This window comes from Onychomys torridus, chromosome 2 (assembly GCF_903995425.1).
Source record: "Onychomys torridus chromosome 2, mOncTor1.1, whole genome shotgun sequence".
Taxonomy (NCBI): domain Eukaryota; kingdom Metazoa; phylum Chordata; class Mammalia; order Rodentia; family Cricetidae; genus Onychomys; species Onychomys torridus.
Window position 1 is genome coordinate 139,174,048 of NC_050444.1, and position 16,604 is coordinate 139,190,651.

The 16,604-nt window shown below is 51.5% G+C and overlaps 1 protein-coding gene across 1 annotated transcript in view; it reads left to right on the forward strand.

Moving 5' to 3' along the window:
- Positions 1 to 16,604, forward strand: part of Grik3 (glutamate ionotropic receptor kainate type subunit 3) — a 216,685-nt gene that overhangs the window by 170,953 nt on the left and 29,128 nt on the right. The window contains exon 10 of the mRNA XM_036177903.1: positions 5,920 to 6,123. Coding sequence (XP_036033796.1) covers positions 5,920 to 6,123 — 204 coding nt within the window. The remainder of the gene's footprint in view (positions 1 to 5,919; positions 6,124 to 16,604) is intronic.

A 16,604-nucleotide genomic window follows, 5' to 3' on the forward strand; every position in this document is an offset into this window, starting at 1 on the left:
TGTGAGTTCAAGGCCACCCTGGCTACATAGTGAGTTCCAGGATAGCCACCCACCGCCCCCTACACACAAAGAGCATATTCTGCAGAGGCACAAGGTCTTTTTTTTTTTTTTTTTAAGAGCTGAGTTAGGCAAACAACCCATGCTCTTGACCTGTCAATCTTCACCATAGTAACATTGGTCCTCAATTTGCTGGGCTTACTCCATTACTAGAGGTCCCATCTCCAGAACTGGCTGGCTCCCAGGAATCCCAGGAGGACATGAAGGGAGAAAAGGCCCTCTTGAGTCTTGGCTTCTAGCCTGGACACAGCTCCATCTGTCCCTCTGCCCCTCAGCCCCAAGTCAGCTGGGTAGAAATGGCCCAACAGCTCTTGGGTGCCTGTAGGAATGGGGAATGAGCAACAGCTAAGAGACTTTGGGGTTGAGTCCTGGCTTCTCTACTGACACAGTGTATGGCCCTGAGACACGGTTTTCTTGCTCTATGCCTGTGGCCTATCCGATGGGGAAAATATGGGAGCGATCACACCTACTTCCTCAAGTGAAGAGGGTGGATGTTGATGAACTCATTGCGGGGCGAGTGCAGCTATTGTAATGATTGCTGTTGATCCAGGACCAACCATGTACGGCCACAGACAGAGCCCTGAACTTCACCAAAGGCAGCATAGTCAGAGCGGCGATTCCTGGCAGTGGTGCACACATTGTGTTACGAACTTTCAATTGGCACTTGAACATTTTTCAAGCCCAGTGAGCTCTCCTGTGTAGACGAAGTTCTAAATGGTCTTATTAATAGAAAACACGGAGCCAGGGAAATAGAGAGATCAGGGAAATAGGGAAAGCCACAGCTAACCTCACCTCACCAACTTTGGAAGCTGCGGAGGTTAGGAAATAGGTTTGCCTGTTTCCCTGATCTTTCAGGTTTTCACCCCTATATCTGGCTCCATGTTTTCTATTAATAAGACTGTTTAGAAATTTGTCTACACTCCTGGGCCTACCCGCCATCCCCCACTGCCCCAGGTTTACACTCTACTGTATAGTTTTAAGACTTATCACTTCTACCCAAGACCTTCTCAGAGCCCTATCCTCTCAGACACAATGCCCCAGGTTGGCCTCTGTGTCCTCCCCTCCATTGGCCATAGAATGAGCTCCTGGCCCTAGGATCAGGCTGATTACCTATCCCTGGGACACCTACACACATCCTAGGGAGTGACTCAGCCTGGCACTGGCTGAACTGTCCTGGTTGAAAACTTAGCCCCTTACTTGGCTTGCCTCTATGCAGGGCCAGCACCTCCTGCTGAGAGCACAGGGCCCCTGCCTGTCATGCCTTGGCGTTGTCAAGGCAACCACACTTTGAGTGATAGGCAGGTACCAAAGCACAGGATCAGAACATCAAACTGTTCTGCCCCAGGGGACCAGGACCTGGAGGTGAGAACCCTGATGAGAAGGGCACCTGTCTTCCTGGGATGTGGCAGGCCACAGCAGCCTGTGTGGGCTCACCAACCCCATCTTCTGCTCTCACTGTTCTAAACCTCTGGGGTTAGGTACTCAGGGTGCTCTTCCCTGAACGGACAGATAGACAGGAGCCTGACTGTGCCCTCTGGCCACTCAGAGCACAGGGCAGATCCCCATTCCAAAGCTGGAAGCCTACCCCACCACCCTCCCTGCAGGCCCAGCCTCTCTTCTGGCTCTGCTGCTCTTCACAATCTCATGAAAAATTCATGCACCCAAACCTCAGCTCACACCAAGAAAGCTCACACAATGTGCTCCTGGGGCCCTGCTTTTGAAGGTTCAAGGTACTTTCAGCGGTAGATATGAGCAGTAATTGGGGTGCATGTGGGTGGGTGTGAATTCTTGGGTACACACCAGTCCAGTGTGCATATTGTGACCCACATAGACTCAACTGCCAGGGAAGCTGGCCCCCAGCACCCAGGAGCCGGAGAAGGGGAAAACCAAAGCCAGAATGTGGGCCAGGAAGACCAAGCCAGGCCAGGGGCCAGTCTGGATCTCCCCACTCGAGAAATGTGACTTTGAATGCCCTGTCTTTTCTGAGCTGCAGCAGCCAAGGCCTTGGGTCTAGGTTCTTGGTCTGTGTCTAAGCAGGGTCATAGGCAGCACACAGAAGCATATGGGCCATATTGCCAGTGTGCATACATGTGCGCGTGTGCATGACCGTTGGGAGACATGGCCTAAGTCAGGGCACTCGGGCCCAGCTATCTGGTGGCTAATCCCTGAACTCTTCTCCTCTGGGGGGTTGCCCCCTCCCTGTCTCCTCTTTCAACCTTCTGGCCCTGTATCTCAGAGAAGCTTAGCTCTAGGCCTGGCTTCTCTATTGCTAAGTGATCGTAGCGAGCCCAGATGGAGAGCCTTGTGACAGAAAGTGGGGAAAGGTTATTTTTCTGGACCCCTGTTTTCGGTGACTTGTTGAGGAGAAATATTACCCCTGGTCCCACGGCTCTTCTCCCGGAGCAATAGGAGAGCGTGAAGTTATGAAATTGAGGGCACCTTCACTGAGCAATCGATTAGCAGCTGAGGAGCCGGTGAACTGGCTGTCTGGACATTTCCAGTAATAAATTGTGAAATAGTCCATGAATAAGTAGTCTCGGAGTTGAGAATTACCCCCTAGGAAATGTTGCTGGGCTGGAGACGCATTACTAAGGCGAGCACCATTTTAATGCCCTGGGCTTCAGCTGTTAAATATGTATGCCCTCCGCAAAGCACTTCCCGAAATTAATGGCATTTTGCAGCTGCTCCGAAGGCAGCGTATTTAGATGGAGATGTATAGATTCTGGGTCTGTGGTGGCTTCACAAATGAAGTGCTAATTTTAGAGGCTAAGACCCAGGAGAGGCGTGGAGGGGGCAGGTCAGGAAGTGAGCAGTCTTAAGGGCTTTCCCCAAATGATTTCCCTCCACTTCCCCTGGTAGCCATGATTGTTACCGTTTGATGGCATAGGGTGTGGTCTCCGAGAGGGACTGGTCACTGAAGTAACAGGCCAGTCAGTACACAGGAAGAAGGGCTGAGTGTGAATAGTAATAAGAAGAATAATAGTCATAGTGGCAGCTGACATGTGCCAGGCACTAAGGGCTTCTCCCAGGTGGGTTCATCTTATCCTTATTCCTGTGAGGATAACTTTTGTCAAAATCTCCATTCTACATAAGAGGGGTGGGCATCTCTTCCCATCTGGGCAATTTCCCTGGGAAAGATGATACCCTCTCTCTAATTCTTTGCCTAATTTAAATAAGGTCAGGGCTGGCAGGTACAGTGGTGCAGCTTGTCCACTACACAAGAGCGTCCATCAAAGGGGTAGGTGGACTGACAGGCCACCCACACCCATGCCCAGGGTGTGGGGGCACTATTACCTGGGGAAGGGTCAATGTTCCCTTGCCTCCATTCAGCCTGAACCCCTGACCCAGGTCCACATGGGCTTCCCTTTCCCGTGTTGAGCTGCTTGTATTGGTAAAATTATTAAGGCCACTCCACGTAGTTAAAAGGGAGGTTTATTTTTAAGGGCAGCTTACAAATGAAGGGATAGGTTGCAGGGTCTGGGAAAGGGATGGCACAGTCCAGTGGTGTTTTCTGGAGAACTCTGCTCTGTCTACCTCCAGTGTCCAGGGTCCTGGAACCAAGAGAAGCCTCTCCTCTTGACCCTGGGTCTTCAGCATCCTCTCTCAGCCCTTCCTTGTAGGCGTGACCATTACTGAAGCCTCAGTGGGGGTTAGAACTTCCAGGCCAAGGCTGGAATGGCTACCCACCACATGCTTGTCTGGCTCCTGGCTGCGGGTAGCACCAGAGGCCCTGAGATCTAGATAGAGCTAACCCAAAGGTCCATGTTTCCATGTGATTACACCAGAAAGCATTTATTCAGACTCCCTGGATGGTCAGAAACCCCTTCAAGATGCCAACGCCCTTTGGCTCTTTCTCAGAAGCCCCTGAACTATTTATTGTCAACTGCTGTGTGGCTTTGGGTAATATAGTGACCCTCTCTGAGTCTTTCTCTTCACGTATCAGATGGGGATAAGACCATCTATTTTGCATGCTAATAAAACTTAAACAAAACGAACTTACAAAAGTCAAAGGTGCATGGTACACAGTAGTAATTCAACAGATGTGGAGTTTGCAGGTGACGGGGGGAGGGAAGTGGTGGTGGGGGAATTCCGATCAGCCATCCCCAGACTTCACCATAGGAGCTGTGGGTGGGGATGGGTGCTTGAGGCCCACAGAATCCTGGACTTGCTTTTTTTTTTTTTTTTTTTTTTCCCTGGGTTCTGGGGCATCTGGATCTTGGCACATCTGAGCATCTCCAACTGGATGCTGTCGGTTCAGTCAGTCCTCCCCATGGGCTTCCCGCCTCTTCCCCTAGTTTTTCGTTTGTGGTGCAGCCAGAACTGTGTTTCTCAGGAGTCAGGCGGTGCTACGCCTTGCTCTACGCCTCCCACTGGCTTCCCAGCACCTGACACAGGACAGGCATCTCTGGACCCACAAACTGCCTTCTTGAGGACCAGCTGACCCCTGGGAGAGGCACTGCCACAAGCAGAGGGGGCTACTGCTGGAGTCAGTGTTGGCTCCCTGCCAGGTCCTTGCTTGGGGCACTGAGGGAACCTTGGGGACAGAGCGGTGTCAGGAGCCGTGTCTGATTCGCAACAAGTCGGGAAGGCGCCATACCTGCTGAAGGGCTTTGGCTGCACCGCCCTCCAACTTGAGTGGACACTGGGCTCACCCACAGCTCCTGCCTCAGTGGGTCTAGTGTGAAGCCCAGGAGTGATTTTCTAACAGGTTCTAAGGTCAGGCTGATGCTGGCCTGGGACACTGAATCAGGTAGTCCCTGCCCCACCACTTGATAGCTCTGGAGTCACTGGCACTTAAGTTAGTCAGCACCAGCAGAGCCCTGTCCCCTCATGCTGGGATTGTCCCTGCAGGTGCCATTGCATGGCACCGAGTTGGTTTTCAGAAAATGGACTTGCTCTCTCCTGGTTTCCGGGCTGTTGATTCAAGCCATTTGAAATGTTTTCAGAAACAAGACTCCAGGGCCTGAGGAGATGGATGGCTGTTGGTAAAGTGCTTTGTGGTATAAGCAGGAGGCCGGAGTTTGATCCTTGGAACCACATAAAAAGCCAGGTGTGGTGGCTTATGCTTGAAATCCCAGTGCTGGGGAGGCAGAGGCAGGAGGAGCCCTGGGGTGCTGCGGCTAGCCAGTCTAGCTTCCTCAGCAGGCTCCAGGCCAGTGATGGGCCCCCTGCCCTCCCACCCCATCCTACACCCCCACGTCACAAAAACAGGGTGCATGGTGGTGTGTGATAGCCACTCCATCCCACTGAAGCAAAGTGAACTTCAAGTGTTTAACCCTGATTACATGAATATGTGTAACTTTCCTTTTACTGGGATTTTTTTTTGTTGTTAGCGTCTCACTATTATCACCCTGCCTGACCTGGAACTCTATGTAGACCAGGCTGGCTTCAGACTCACAGAGATCCTCCTGCCTCTGCGTCCAGAGTGCTAGGATTAAAGGCACAAACCACCATGTCTGGCTGGGGGAATATCTGAAAATATTGTCTACATTGAATGCATGTTAGTTTTTTTATTATTATTAAAATGGAAGTAATTTTTTAAAAGTTGATGATATTTGAACAATGACACCCAAGTTTGACCTCTGTCCTCCACGTGTGTCCTTGCACTCATATGCACATGGACACATTACACACATAGGTACCCACTGAACATTTGTGTGTGTGTGTGTGTGTGTGTACACAAGATCCTAGACCAGGTATGGGGCACATGCCTGTAACTCCAGCATTTGGGAGGTGGAGGCAGGAAGATTAGGGGGTTTTAGATCACCCTTAACTACTCAGAGACCTCGAGGTCAGCCTGAACTACAGAACCCTCACCCCAGCCACTTGGCCTAGCACCCTCTCTCCCTTCTGTCCACACAGGAGGAGCCCTTTGTCATGTTCCGCAAGTCCGACCGGACCCTGTACGGCAATGACCGCTTTGAGGGCTACTGCATTGACTTGCTCAAGGAGCTGGCGCACATCCTGGGCTTCTCCTATGAGATCCGGCTGGTGGAAGATGGCAAGTACGGGGCACAGGATGACAAGGGCCAGTGGAACGGCATGGTCAAGGAGCTCATTGACCACGTAAGCCAGGGCTCGGGCCTGGAGGCTGGGGTAAGGACAGGGTGGGATGCTCTAGCGAAGCACCATTTGAACATCTGGGTGCCCCAGCAGGTGAAGATCTAAGGGCTGGGGAGATGGGGGTGAAGGGTGTGTTCTTGGGGACCGGTCAAGGTCTTGCCTAGCCTGGGCTGTCCACCTCCCAACATGCCCACTGCATACACAGATCGGGCCCTCTGATGATGGGCCCTCCCCGGGCATCTTTGGTGAGGTTGCTGTGGAGAGAATTCCTGGATCTTCTCAGCCTTTTGCTCCTTGAAGGATGCCCCCGCCCTGGGACTGAGGAACCTAAACGAACATACTATCCAACTCAAGGATATGAAAACAGATCTGTCACATCTTCTGGTCACTGTGGGTCCACAGGTGACACAGATGATTCAAGACATGGGCTTAGGACTGGCAGGATGGGGTTAGTAAGATACACTGCGCAGCACCAAGAGCCTCGCACTCTGCCTGGGACAGGGAAGACGTGGCGAGTAAGGAGCCATGCAGGCAGGGTGAAGGGGAAGAAGCCCATGGGAGGAGACTGGGTTGGCAGACCATGAGGAAAAGGACGAGGAATTCATAGGCCAAGAGAGGAATTGGGGCCCTCAGCTATGAGCACAGGCACAAGTCACCCAGCCTCTGAGCACCTTCCTCCTCAACGAAATGTGTGGGTCCCTGCAACTCCCCCCCATCCCCACCAGGAACGCTGGAACGGTGGTGCAGGGCCACAGGAGCCTGTGCGATACAAAAGTCCAGGCTCAGGACCAGCAGATCTGAGGTTTGAAAGCTAGCTTTTAGGGTTAGCATGTGTATAACCTAGGAAGTTCTTCAGTATACACACACACACACACATACACACACCAGCTCCGTGTCTTCCTTTTGCCTACAGGAGTAGTTAGTGGCTGCCAAGGCCACTAAGGAAAGTGTGGGAATATAGCCAGGTACTGTTTATCAGGCTCACAGGGCACAGATGAAAGATTCTTCACCTTCCATCTCAGGGTCCTGAGCAGCACAGAAGCAGCAGCTATCTGGAAGAGATCCTGCCTGCAGTTAAAGGAGGCAAGGACCACATCTGCCCTGGATGCCCTAGACCTGCTCTCCCCGATCCTTAGAACAGCCCACTGAGGCAGTTACAGAGACTGAGCAGAGGCAGCAGGGAGATAGGATCCAGGCCTCAGATACCCAGTCGTGGACTGGATTCAAAGCAAGAGAGTCTTCAAGGCGATGTGCCTAAGTGGTCCTGGACTTTGATCTCTCTAGAGAGACCACACTGGTCCAGAGCCAGGATGGAGGTGCATTCATGGCTGGCACAGTCTCCAATGCCCTATAGGGTCCCTGGCCTGGCAAACATGGTCTGCATGGAAGCCTGGTGGAAGGGATAATGCCGAAGAGCCCGTACTGATGCAGCCACTGGTAGTTATGTGTCCCTGGACAGTCTGGATGTGTCTGTCCCCTTACCTGTAAAGGGGGATGACAGGCACAGAACTCGTCTCCCAGGGGTACTGTGAGGACTCGGTTAGCAGGTGTGCCTGGTGTAGTTGGCAGAGCATCAGTCCTTGATGCCACTGTTTTTATTTTTACCCCCACAGTTGTTCCTTGGAGACTGAGGAGGGAGTTGTTCAGGACTCCTTTTGTGTCCTCAAGCTCCAGTTTCCTGCCTCCACAGTGAGAAAGATGCTAACTGTCTCCACTTTTCCCTGCCCACTGTGAGGCTGGAAAGAGACAATGGATGGGAAGGGGGTTCTGAGCTACAGGCTTCTGTGTAACTGGGGAACCGTGTTGTCATTGTTATTAGTAATAACTGTAATTATTATGGAAATGAGCCAGCAGGACCGGACGCATCTTCTCTTACCCGCTCCCCCAAGCCTTGTGAGTGGGACTCTGGAGCCTGGCATTTGCAGAGGGAACATGAATGGAGAGGACAGAGCTCCTGTAAGAGGGATAGCTAAGACCACACGTAGAAGGAGCTGAACAGTCAGTCCTGCCACCACTGCGCCTTGGTGGCCCACAAACTTTGAAGAGCTGACTTTTTAAAGGGACATGATGAGAAAGGCCAGCAGCAACCAGACCCTCAGTGCCCCTCTACTGGGAAACCACTGGGAACCTCATCCACAGCCTCCGTCCTGCTGGGCAGTGCTTTGGAGGTTCAGTACCCATCAAGGCCAGGAGCCTGGATGGGACATGCAGGGGACCTTGTTAAACCCAATTCCCTACAATTGATGAGCCTGTTAATCCTAGCTTGGTGCCATTTTTAATAACATCATAACCATTTATTAGTGTCGTCAGATAATTAGTCTTCTCACTAGCTCATAGAGAGCGTGGTAAAGACTTGGCAATATTATTACTTCCTTATTAGGGATCCGAATGGCAGTGTAAAGATGATGGATTCCCACCTCTGGAAACATCTACCCCCCGAGGTCCATTTGGAGGTCCTGGGCAGACCCTCCAACCAAAGAACTTAAAAACGTCCTTCCCTGACACTCCGCTAGCCTCTGGTCCCTGCCACATGGCTATTCAAGGAGCTGGCATTATGGGAGGTGGGCCCCAGGAGCATGCAAACCCTTCCTGCAGACACACTCCCCTCCCCTGGGTTTCTGTTAATCACACAGCAGCAACTGCTATTCCATCACAGTCTCTCCTGACCTCTCCATCACTGCTGCCTGCTCCCTCCCTCTCATCCCTTCCCAGGTGTCTCTGCTCGCCCCCCTGCCTGCAACTCTAGCATCCGAGGGAAATAGATTCAGATTCCAGGTTGGGAATTTCAGTTCACACAAGAAGAGTCCTTCAACCTGTCTGGCTTCCATCCCCCCCCCCCCCCCCCCCCCCCCCCCGCCGCCGCTGCAAATGATAACAGAGCCTCAATCTTGGTTCATGCTCAGTGAGCGTTCATACATGAGAGTCGTCCTACTCAGTCCTAGCTGTACCAAGTGCAGCCTCCCCATCTAATGTGTCTGTCCTCAAACGTGGTAGCCGTGGGAGAAGTAGTCCATTAACCATAGTCATCCTGCTAGACAAGATGTAACCAAACCCGACTAGGACCTCAACCCTTCCCACCTGACTCTAAATAGGCGGTCTTGGAAGCTGACTCACATCCGTCCAACTCATAGGGAACTGAGGCATACAGTAAAGTACCACTCTGCTTGGAATATTGTTGTTTTCTTACACCAGGAACCCCCACCCACCATCTAGAGCTTCCCTGGCCTGCTACAGGTACCCAGGAGCCTACTTGAGAGGTGTGAAGGAAACCCCCAAGAAGGGAAAGCCCGAAGCCAATGAAGGGTCACAGATGGAGAGAAAGATGAGATATTATTAGCCTTGAGAACTGAGTTGTTTAATGTTTTTCCCATTCTGGGGATGGATCCTGGGACTTTACACATGCTAGGCAATTATTCTACCACTGAGCTCCATACCCAGCCAAGTCATTTAACTTTGAGAGCTACAGAGCACCAGTAGAGGCTGTGGAGCGGAGGGTAACAGCCTGTCTCTAGAGGAACAGTTCTCCACTCTTGAGTCAAGCTGGAGCTGGCCTGGGCGTGTGGCTGAGGCTTGGATGAGAGGGGAGGGTGCAAGGGGGAAGGAGGAAGCTGGAGGCCCGTTGAGGAGCCATGAAGGCTGAGAACTGGTGATTGGAGGGCTGGGGAAGGGTGGTGAAGGACCAGGCAGTATCTCTAGGGAGACACTGGTTCTTTCTCCAGGTTTCAGGCCTCCTAGAGAAGTCACTTGATGCATGTTAGGACCCTATTCTCAGCAGGTGGCTAACCATAGGCTATGAGGAGGAAGCCAGACCATAGTGAAGGGGGAGACTGCCCAGGATGCTTAGCCTGGCAAGGAGAAGAACCAGGAGAGACTGGGTAGGGATGCCACTGAGACCAGGCTCATGCCTGAGATGTATGGCATAGTTTTCCCTGGTTTGTAGATAAGCTTACACCAGGATAGGGGACAAAGAATGATCATAGGTGACCTTGATACATCGCCACTCCTTTGTGAAGAAATAGCCATGCCCAGACGTCCCGTCTACCCACCTATCACAGAGTACAGCCAGGGAAAGTGGCACAGCCAGGAGAGTCAGTGTCCTCTGCTGGACTCTTCAGACAGAAGTCCCTGATGCACTTAGCTTGGCCACTGCCCAGCACTTGGACGCAAAGCAGGCATTGGTGAATGAAAGACTCGGAAGTGGGCATGGACTGCTCATCCTGCCCGGACACATAGCTGTAGGTCACGACTCAGCTTCACATCCCAAACGTACGTGAGGAGGGTCTGGTGTCAAAGCTGTGACCTCATCACCTAATGGGTCCACTGTTTTCCTTCTAGTGTTGGACTCAAGCCCGATTCTTGTGTCCAGAGGAGGCTCTGCACAACCTACCTCATTCAGGCTGGGCAGATGCACTTGAACACAAGGGGCAGGTCAGAATGCTTCAGGGATAGGGCGGTTAGGGCAGGGGAAGCCAATGGCAAAAGTGGACTGTTGTCAAGGCAGTAGATTGCCCAGAGCTCGCCCTAAAGAGTGTTGGGAGACAGACGTTCAAGAGGTTGTCAGAGTAAATATGGGGAGGACCGGGGGGTTAGGCGGGTCGGGGAGGCAGGAAGGACAGAGCATCCCTCTGAGATTTCCCACATAACTTACAGCTCTAGAAGGCAGCCTAGGAAGAGGCCTGCAAATGGGTCAGGTGAACAGGTGCCAAGGAGGACCAGGCACAGGACAGCTCATAGATGGAGGGCAAGAGGTCCAGTGGCTGAGACAGGATAGGTCCTCTGCAGGGAATCATGGGCCTGTTCATCCAGCCGAAAGATCTTGAGTGCCACTGTCACCTTGGGTGTGTAGAGTGCAGAGCCACACAAATGCCTGCCGTTACTCATCTAGGGAGGGAGACGCTGAAGAAGATGGAGCCAAGCAAGAGAAGCTCCAGCTGTGAGACAGCGTTAGTTATTTTTCTCATCGTTGTGACAAAATACTTGACCTTTTGGGCTCATAGTTCGAAGGTGTCCACCGTGGCAGGAGCAACGTGGCATCGGGAGCTCAAGGCAGCTGGTCACACTGCCTACACAGCCACGAAGCAGAGAGAAATGAGTGTCTGTGTTCAGCTTGCCTTCTCCTTTTTACTCATTCCAGGACCCCAGCCCATGGGTTGTGCCACCCTCATTCAGGGCAAGTCTCCCCACCTCTGATAACCCAGTTTAGATGCTCCCTCGCAAACATACCCAGAGGTTTGTCCCCTAGCTGATGCTAGAGCCTGTCAAGTTGACAGTATTAACCAGCACAGTGACAAGTGGATCCATCTGTGACTCTGTACCTGAGAAAAGTCCTATAATGTCTTGAGACCATCCCACATGTTAAGGAGAGGCAGAGGTAGGTTCATGCATTGGCCCTGACTTTTGTGCAGCTTGGCTGGACTTGGTGGATATAAGAACTATCCAACAGACTGGTGTGCCCCTGCCATCTCGGGGCGAGTACCTCTTCGAGAGGCTCACTCTCAAGCATGACTAGGAGGCCTCACCTTCCAAGGGGCTCCCTCCTCTGCTCTGCACCAGCTGGCCTCAGGACCTTCACCTGAAACTCTAGGCAGCTTTGTAACCGCTCTGGAGCCCCTCCCAAGTCTTGGGACCAAGTGAAAATAAAGCATTTTGAAATAGCAACAAAAAAAAAAGAACTATCCAGAACCCTGCAGCAGTGTACACCAGAGCCCTGGAGCTGGGGTGAGATGCACCTAGACCATACCTTCATGAGATTGGCCTCAGCCAGAAGGTTTGAACTGATGTAGGAAGGTGTCTGAACCCAGCCCTGACCCAGCCAGGTGCAGTGTCAGGTGTGACCAAGCCAGAATGGATCAGACGGGGTTGGGGATTTAGCTCAGTGGTAGAGTGCTTGCCTAGCAAGCACAAGGCCCTGGGTTTGGTCCTCAGCTCTGGCAAAAAAAAAAAAAAAAAAAAGCCAGAATGGATCAGATAAGAGAAATGTCATCGGGGTTTTGGCCACTAATGCAAAAGGAGTATGGGGGTGCCTGGAAGAAACTAAAACAGAGGACAGTTGTAGGCAGAAGTTTCTGTCCTGCCTGGTCCCACAGCCATTCAGTCCCAAATAAACACACAGAGGCTTATATTAATTATAAACTGTTTGGCCTATTGCTGAGGCTTATAACTAACTGGCTCTTACACTTAAATTAACCCATAATTCTTGTCTGTGTTTAGCCACGTGGCTTGGTGCCTCTTCTCAGTCCAACATTCTCATCTCACTTCCTCTGCATCTGGCTGGCGACTCTGTTTCTGCCTTTACTCTTTCCAGAATACTGCGTACACTTCCTGCCTGGCTACTGGCCAATCAGCATTTTATTAAACCAGTATGAGTGACAAATCTTTACAGTGTACAAGAGCATTATCCCACAGCAGACAGTGGCACGAATTTGTCCTATCTGTGACTTGGAAAAGGAGAAAGAGGTGCCCAGGCTTGCATAGGGTGTTTACTGAGGTGGTCACAGCCAAGGTTGCTGAAGTCAGGGCCTGGCTGAGGCTATAGCTGGGTGCCAGTTCTCAGTGCATGCAGCTCAGAAGGCCTTGGGGATCTTAATCCTGTGCATGTGATGGAGTGAGAAAGAAAAGATTCTTTTAGGAATGGTAATACAGCGTGTGTACCATGACACAGGAAACCTGTCCAGCCAACCATCTCTGAGTCAGGTACAGTGCCCTCCCTGGAGACTCGGGGAGTCACACAGCTATCCCAGGCATAGGAGAGTCCACTGCCAGGCATTCTGTGCCTAGGAGGCCTGTGCATGCCCCACAGATGGAGGGCTTGACAGTTGACATTTGGGGATTTTCCAGAACCTGTCCCCCATCTAGTTAGATTTATGTGAACTGTTCAGAATGCCAGTTCTTGGTGGCCACAGTGCTCACTGTCAACATTGGCAGATGGTTCAGGGTGTCATAGAAAACACCATCCACGACTCAGCGCACTTCTGAGAGCATCATTGTGTTGCATCTCAGGAGGGGCTTGCTGAGTGGCTTTTTTTTTTTTTTCTTTTTTGAAGCCTTCCAGTGTTCACAGTGGTCATTTGGTAAATATCACCTGAAGCCTCGTGCTAGATGCTGTGGACGCAGGAGAAAACACAGGCAAGGTCCGCTATCCCCCAGCCTCAGGATTTTGCATTCTAGCCTGGGAAATGGGTAGTAGACTATGAACGGATAACTGGATGTGCGTCTCCAGCCACAGGAAGTGTTCATCTCTAAGCAGGATGTGGAGTTGAGTGTCCAGCCAGGCTGATGCTGTGGATGTGAAAGCAGCTGACCAGGAGAGCTTCTCTCTGGCTCTGTGGACTGAAAGAGTTACTGTGACTTGTCCCAGAAAGCCTTAGAGCTGTGGTCTTCAACCTTCCTAATGCTGCAACCCTTTAATATAGTTCCTCACGGTGTGGTGACCCCCAACCATAAAATTATTTGTGTTGCTACTTCATAACTGTCATTTTGTTACTGTTATGAATCATAATGTAAATATTTTTGCTGGTAGAGGTTTGCCGGTAGGGTTGCAGCCCACAGGTGAGAATCGCTGCCCTAGAGAAGGTCTGAGAGACTCATGCGAGGCAGAAGGAGGTCATTGCAGTCCCCTTGACCAGCAGCAGTTAGATTAACACAAGGAAGACATGAGGTCATTTCTGGTCCCTGGTGCAGACTGTGGTAATAAATATGGCGAAGGAACACAGGACTTGGGAAGCTCTACTCTGCAGAAGTCATGGCCACAGGGCTATGAGCATTGCTCTCCCAGCCTCCAGGTGTGAAAGGAGTAGCAGCTGACAGAGAGACACTCTTACTGCTTGGATTGTATGCTGTCCCTTACCTCCCCAGAACCAGACCTTGCTTCTGGCCCATGTGCCAGGGAGGGCTCTACTCAAGCCTGTCCCCAGCCCTGAACCAGCACAGTTCAGAGCAAGTCATGATGCACTCTCACCCAGAGGTGGGACAGGCAGGTGGAAGGAGTAAAAACAGACAACACCGGACAGCGCTGCAGATGAAGATGGTCTGTGGTGGGATCCATTAAGATCCACATTGGAGAGGAACCAAGTGCAGGGCAGTCCATCAGGGCCAGCACATAGTTCCCACTCTGGGAAGATGCAGCAAATGTTCAGAGTCAATTTGACATCAGGCGAAGTATGCATGCTGAGTGGGGAAACTGAGACCAGGATCAATCCATTAGACTGGGGGGGAAGGGCAAAGTAGGAGCTTTGGCAGGTAGGTCTTTATTATTTTACAGAGAGAGAGAGAGAGAGAGAGAGAAAGAAAGAAGGAGGAGGAGGAGGAGGATTGAGTGTGTGTGTGTGTGTGTGTGTGTGTCCATGCACACGCTCATGCATGTGCGCACAATGTGTATGTGGTGGTGGTGGTGGGGTGTCCTGGGGATCAAACTCAGTTGGGTGGGTATTCTAATGTTCGTTTTCCTCCACCTTATGTTGGGTTTTGCACTAATCCTGAGAGGTACGTCAGGGAGGGAACAAGCTTAATCCTTGCCCTCCTGGGGTTTGTATACTGATGGAGAAACCAGAGATTAAACAATAGCTTGCAAAGGAAAATTCTGTTGTGATCAGAGTGGCAAGGAGCAGAGCAGCAAGGAGCAAGTAGGAAGGAGAGCTGTGGGATGTCTCCTGGGAACCCGACTTACTTCAAAGAGAGGGGGTCACAGCTCCATCCCCCTTGGGCTCTGCTAGGGCAGATCCCACCCTGTCCAGGTTGATACCACTATCAGGACTGTGGAGTTTGGGGAGAGGGCTCCAAGTGACAGAAGATGGGTCATCTATCCCAGTCTCTAGTGACTGTGAGGCAGACTGAACCTGCTAGTCTTCCTGAGAGACATTGGCACAGGATGGAACCTGCGGGGCAGCAGGAATGGGGCCTCCCAGGCCTTGGAATGGTATACACATCATTGCTCAGTGAGTCGTCAAGGCTGTTGTCAGTTCTGGCAGTGGACAGGTGGATCATGGAGGCTGGCCTGGCAGCTCCCTGGGTCTGTACAAACATGCAGGGACTCGGGAGATGTTTGGTCAGGTTGCTATCCATGCTCTTCCAGTGGTACCTTGTTTTCCTCTGCCTGGATGGAAAGCATCTAGTTAGGGCAACAGCACTTGAGAGACAGTGCAATAGCTGAATTCTGAGAATGCCCTGGGTGAATCAAGTTTTTCATTGCGGTGATAAACAGGAAACACATTCCTTTAGAAATCTGTATTGTGTGGATGCGTGTGCATGCCTGGCTGCTGACACTCTCGAGCTATTGGTGTGCATGTGGAAGTCAGAGGACAACCCTGGATGCTGGTCCCCCCTTCCACTTCGTTTGAGACGGTCTCTTGTTCACTGCTGAATACGCTAAGCTGGCCCATGAACTTCCCAGGATTCTCCTACTCTCCTTTCCATCCCACAGGGGGAGCACAGGAGTTGTAGATGTGTGCTACCATGGCTTCCTGTGGGCTCTGAGGCTTCAGACTCAAGCCCTGGTGCTCCCATGGCAAGTGCTTGGGAGAAACACTTCAGTGGGGGATTACAGCTTCAGAAATTTCAACAGCTTGGTCAGCTTGGCCCACTGCTGTTTGTCTGTGGTGAGGCAGGACATCTTGGCTGCAAAAGCATGGAGCAGATTTACCTCCTAGCTCTTGCTAAACAGAAAGCAGAGACAAAACACCCTTCACAGGCACACCCCCAGTCACCTACTTCCCTCAAGGCCTCCGTTTCTAATAACTCTATTAAAGTGTGACTCTATCAATGGATTGGTCCTTTGATATGTTCAAGGCACTCATTATCCAGTCATGAGGATCTCGATGACTAGATCCACCCACTGGGGACAAGCTTTCAACATATGAACCTTTGGGGGGATGCTTCATATCCAAGCTGGAACACCCAATACCAGAGACATGGGAGGGAGGGAGCAGACAGAGTTCCTGGGACAAGTCAAGTCCCTTCATGGTTATCAGAAAGGGACTTGTCATGGATGGTTTTCTTGGGAACTGTAGAGGCAGAAGAGGGATCTGGAAGGCTTTAGGACTCCAAACCCCATCAAGTGCTACAAAAGGAATCCCGGCAAAGCCCCAGTGACAGGTGTGGTCAGAGTAAAATTCAGGTGTCTAGGAATGCAGCATGGGGCTTAGGACAGGACCCAGTGAGCACAGCCAGCAGGGCCGAGAGCAGACAATGGAAGGAACTCTGTTCTCCACACAGTCTCTAAGTGACGGCTGTTTTAGTTTTCTTGCTATAACAAATGATAGCCAACCAGGCGCCTTAAAAACACAGAAATGTATCCTCCTGTGGGAGAGAAATGAGAAACCGGTGTCAGTAGAGGCTCTGAAGGTGAATGGGCTCCATGTTCCCAGGTTCTAATGTGGCCAGCAGCCCTTGGTGCTCCTTGACTTGTGTCTGGGCTGTCCCCACCCCGTCTCCATTGTCACACTCCTTCCTGTGTGTATCTGTGTCTCCTCTTATAAGAGCACCAGTTG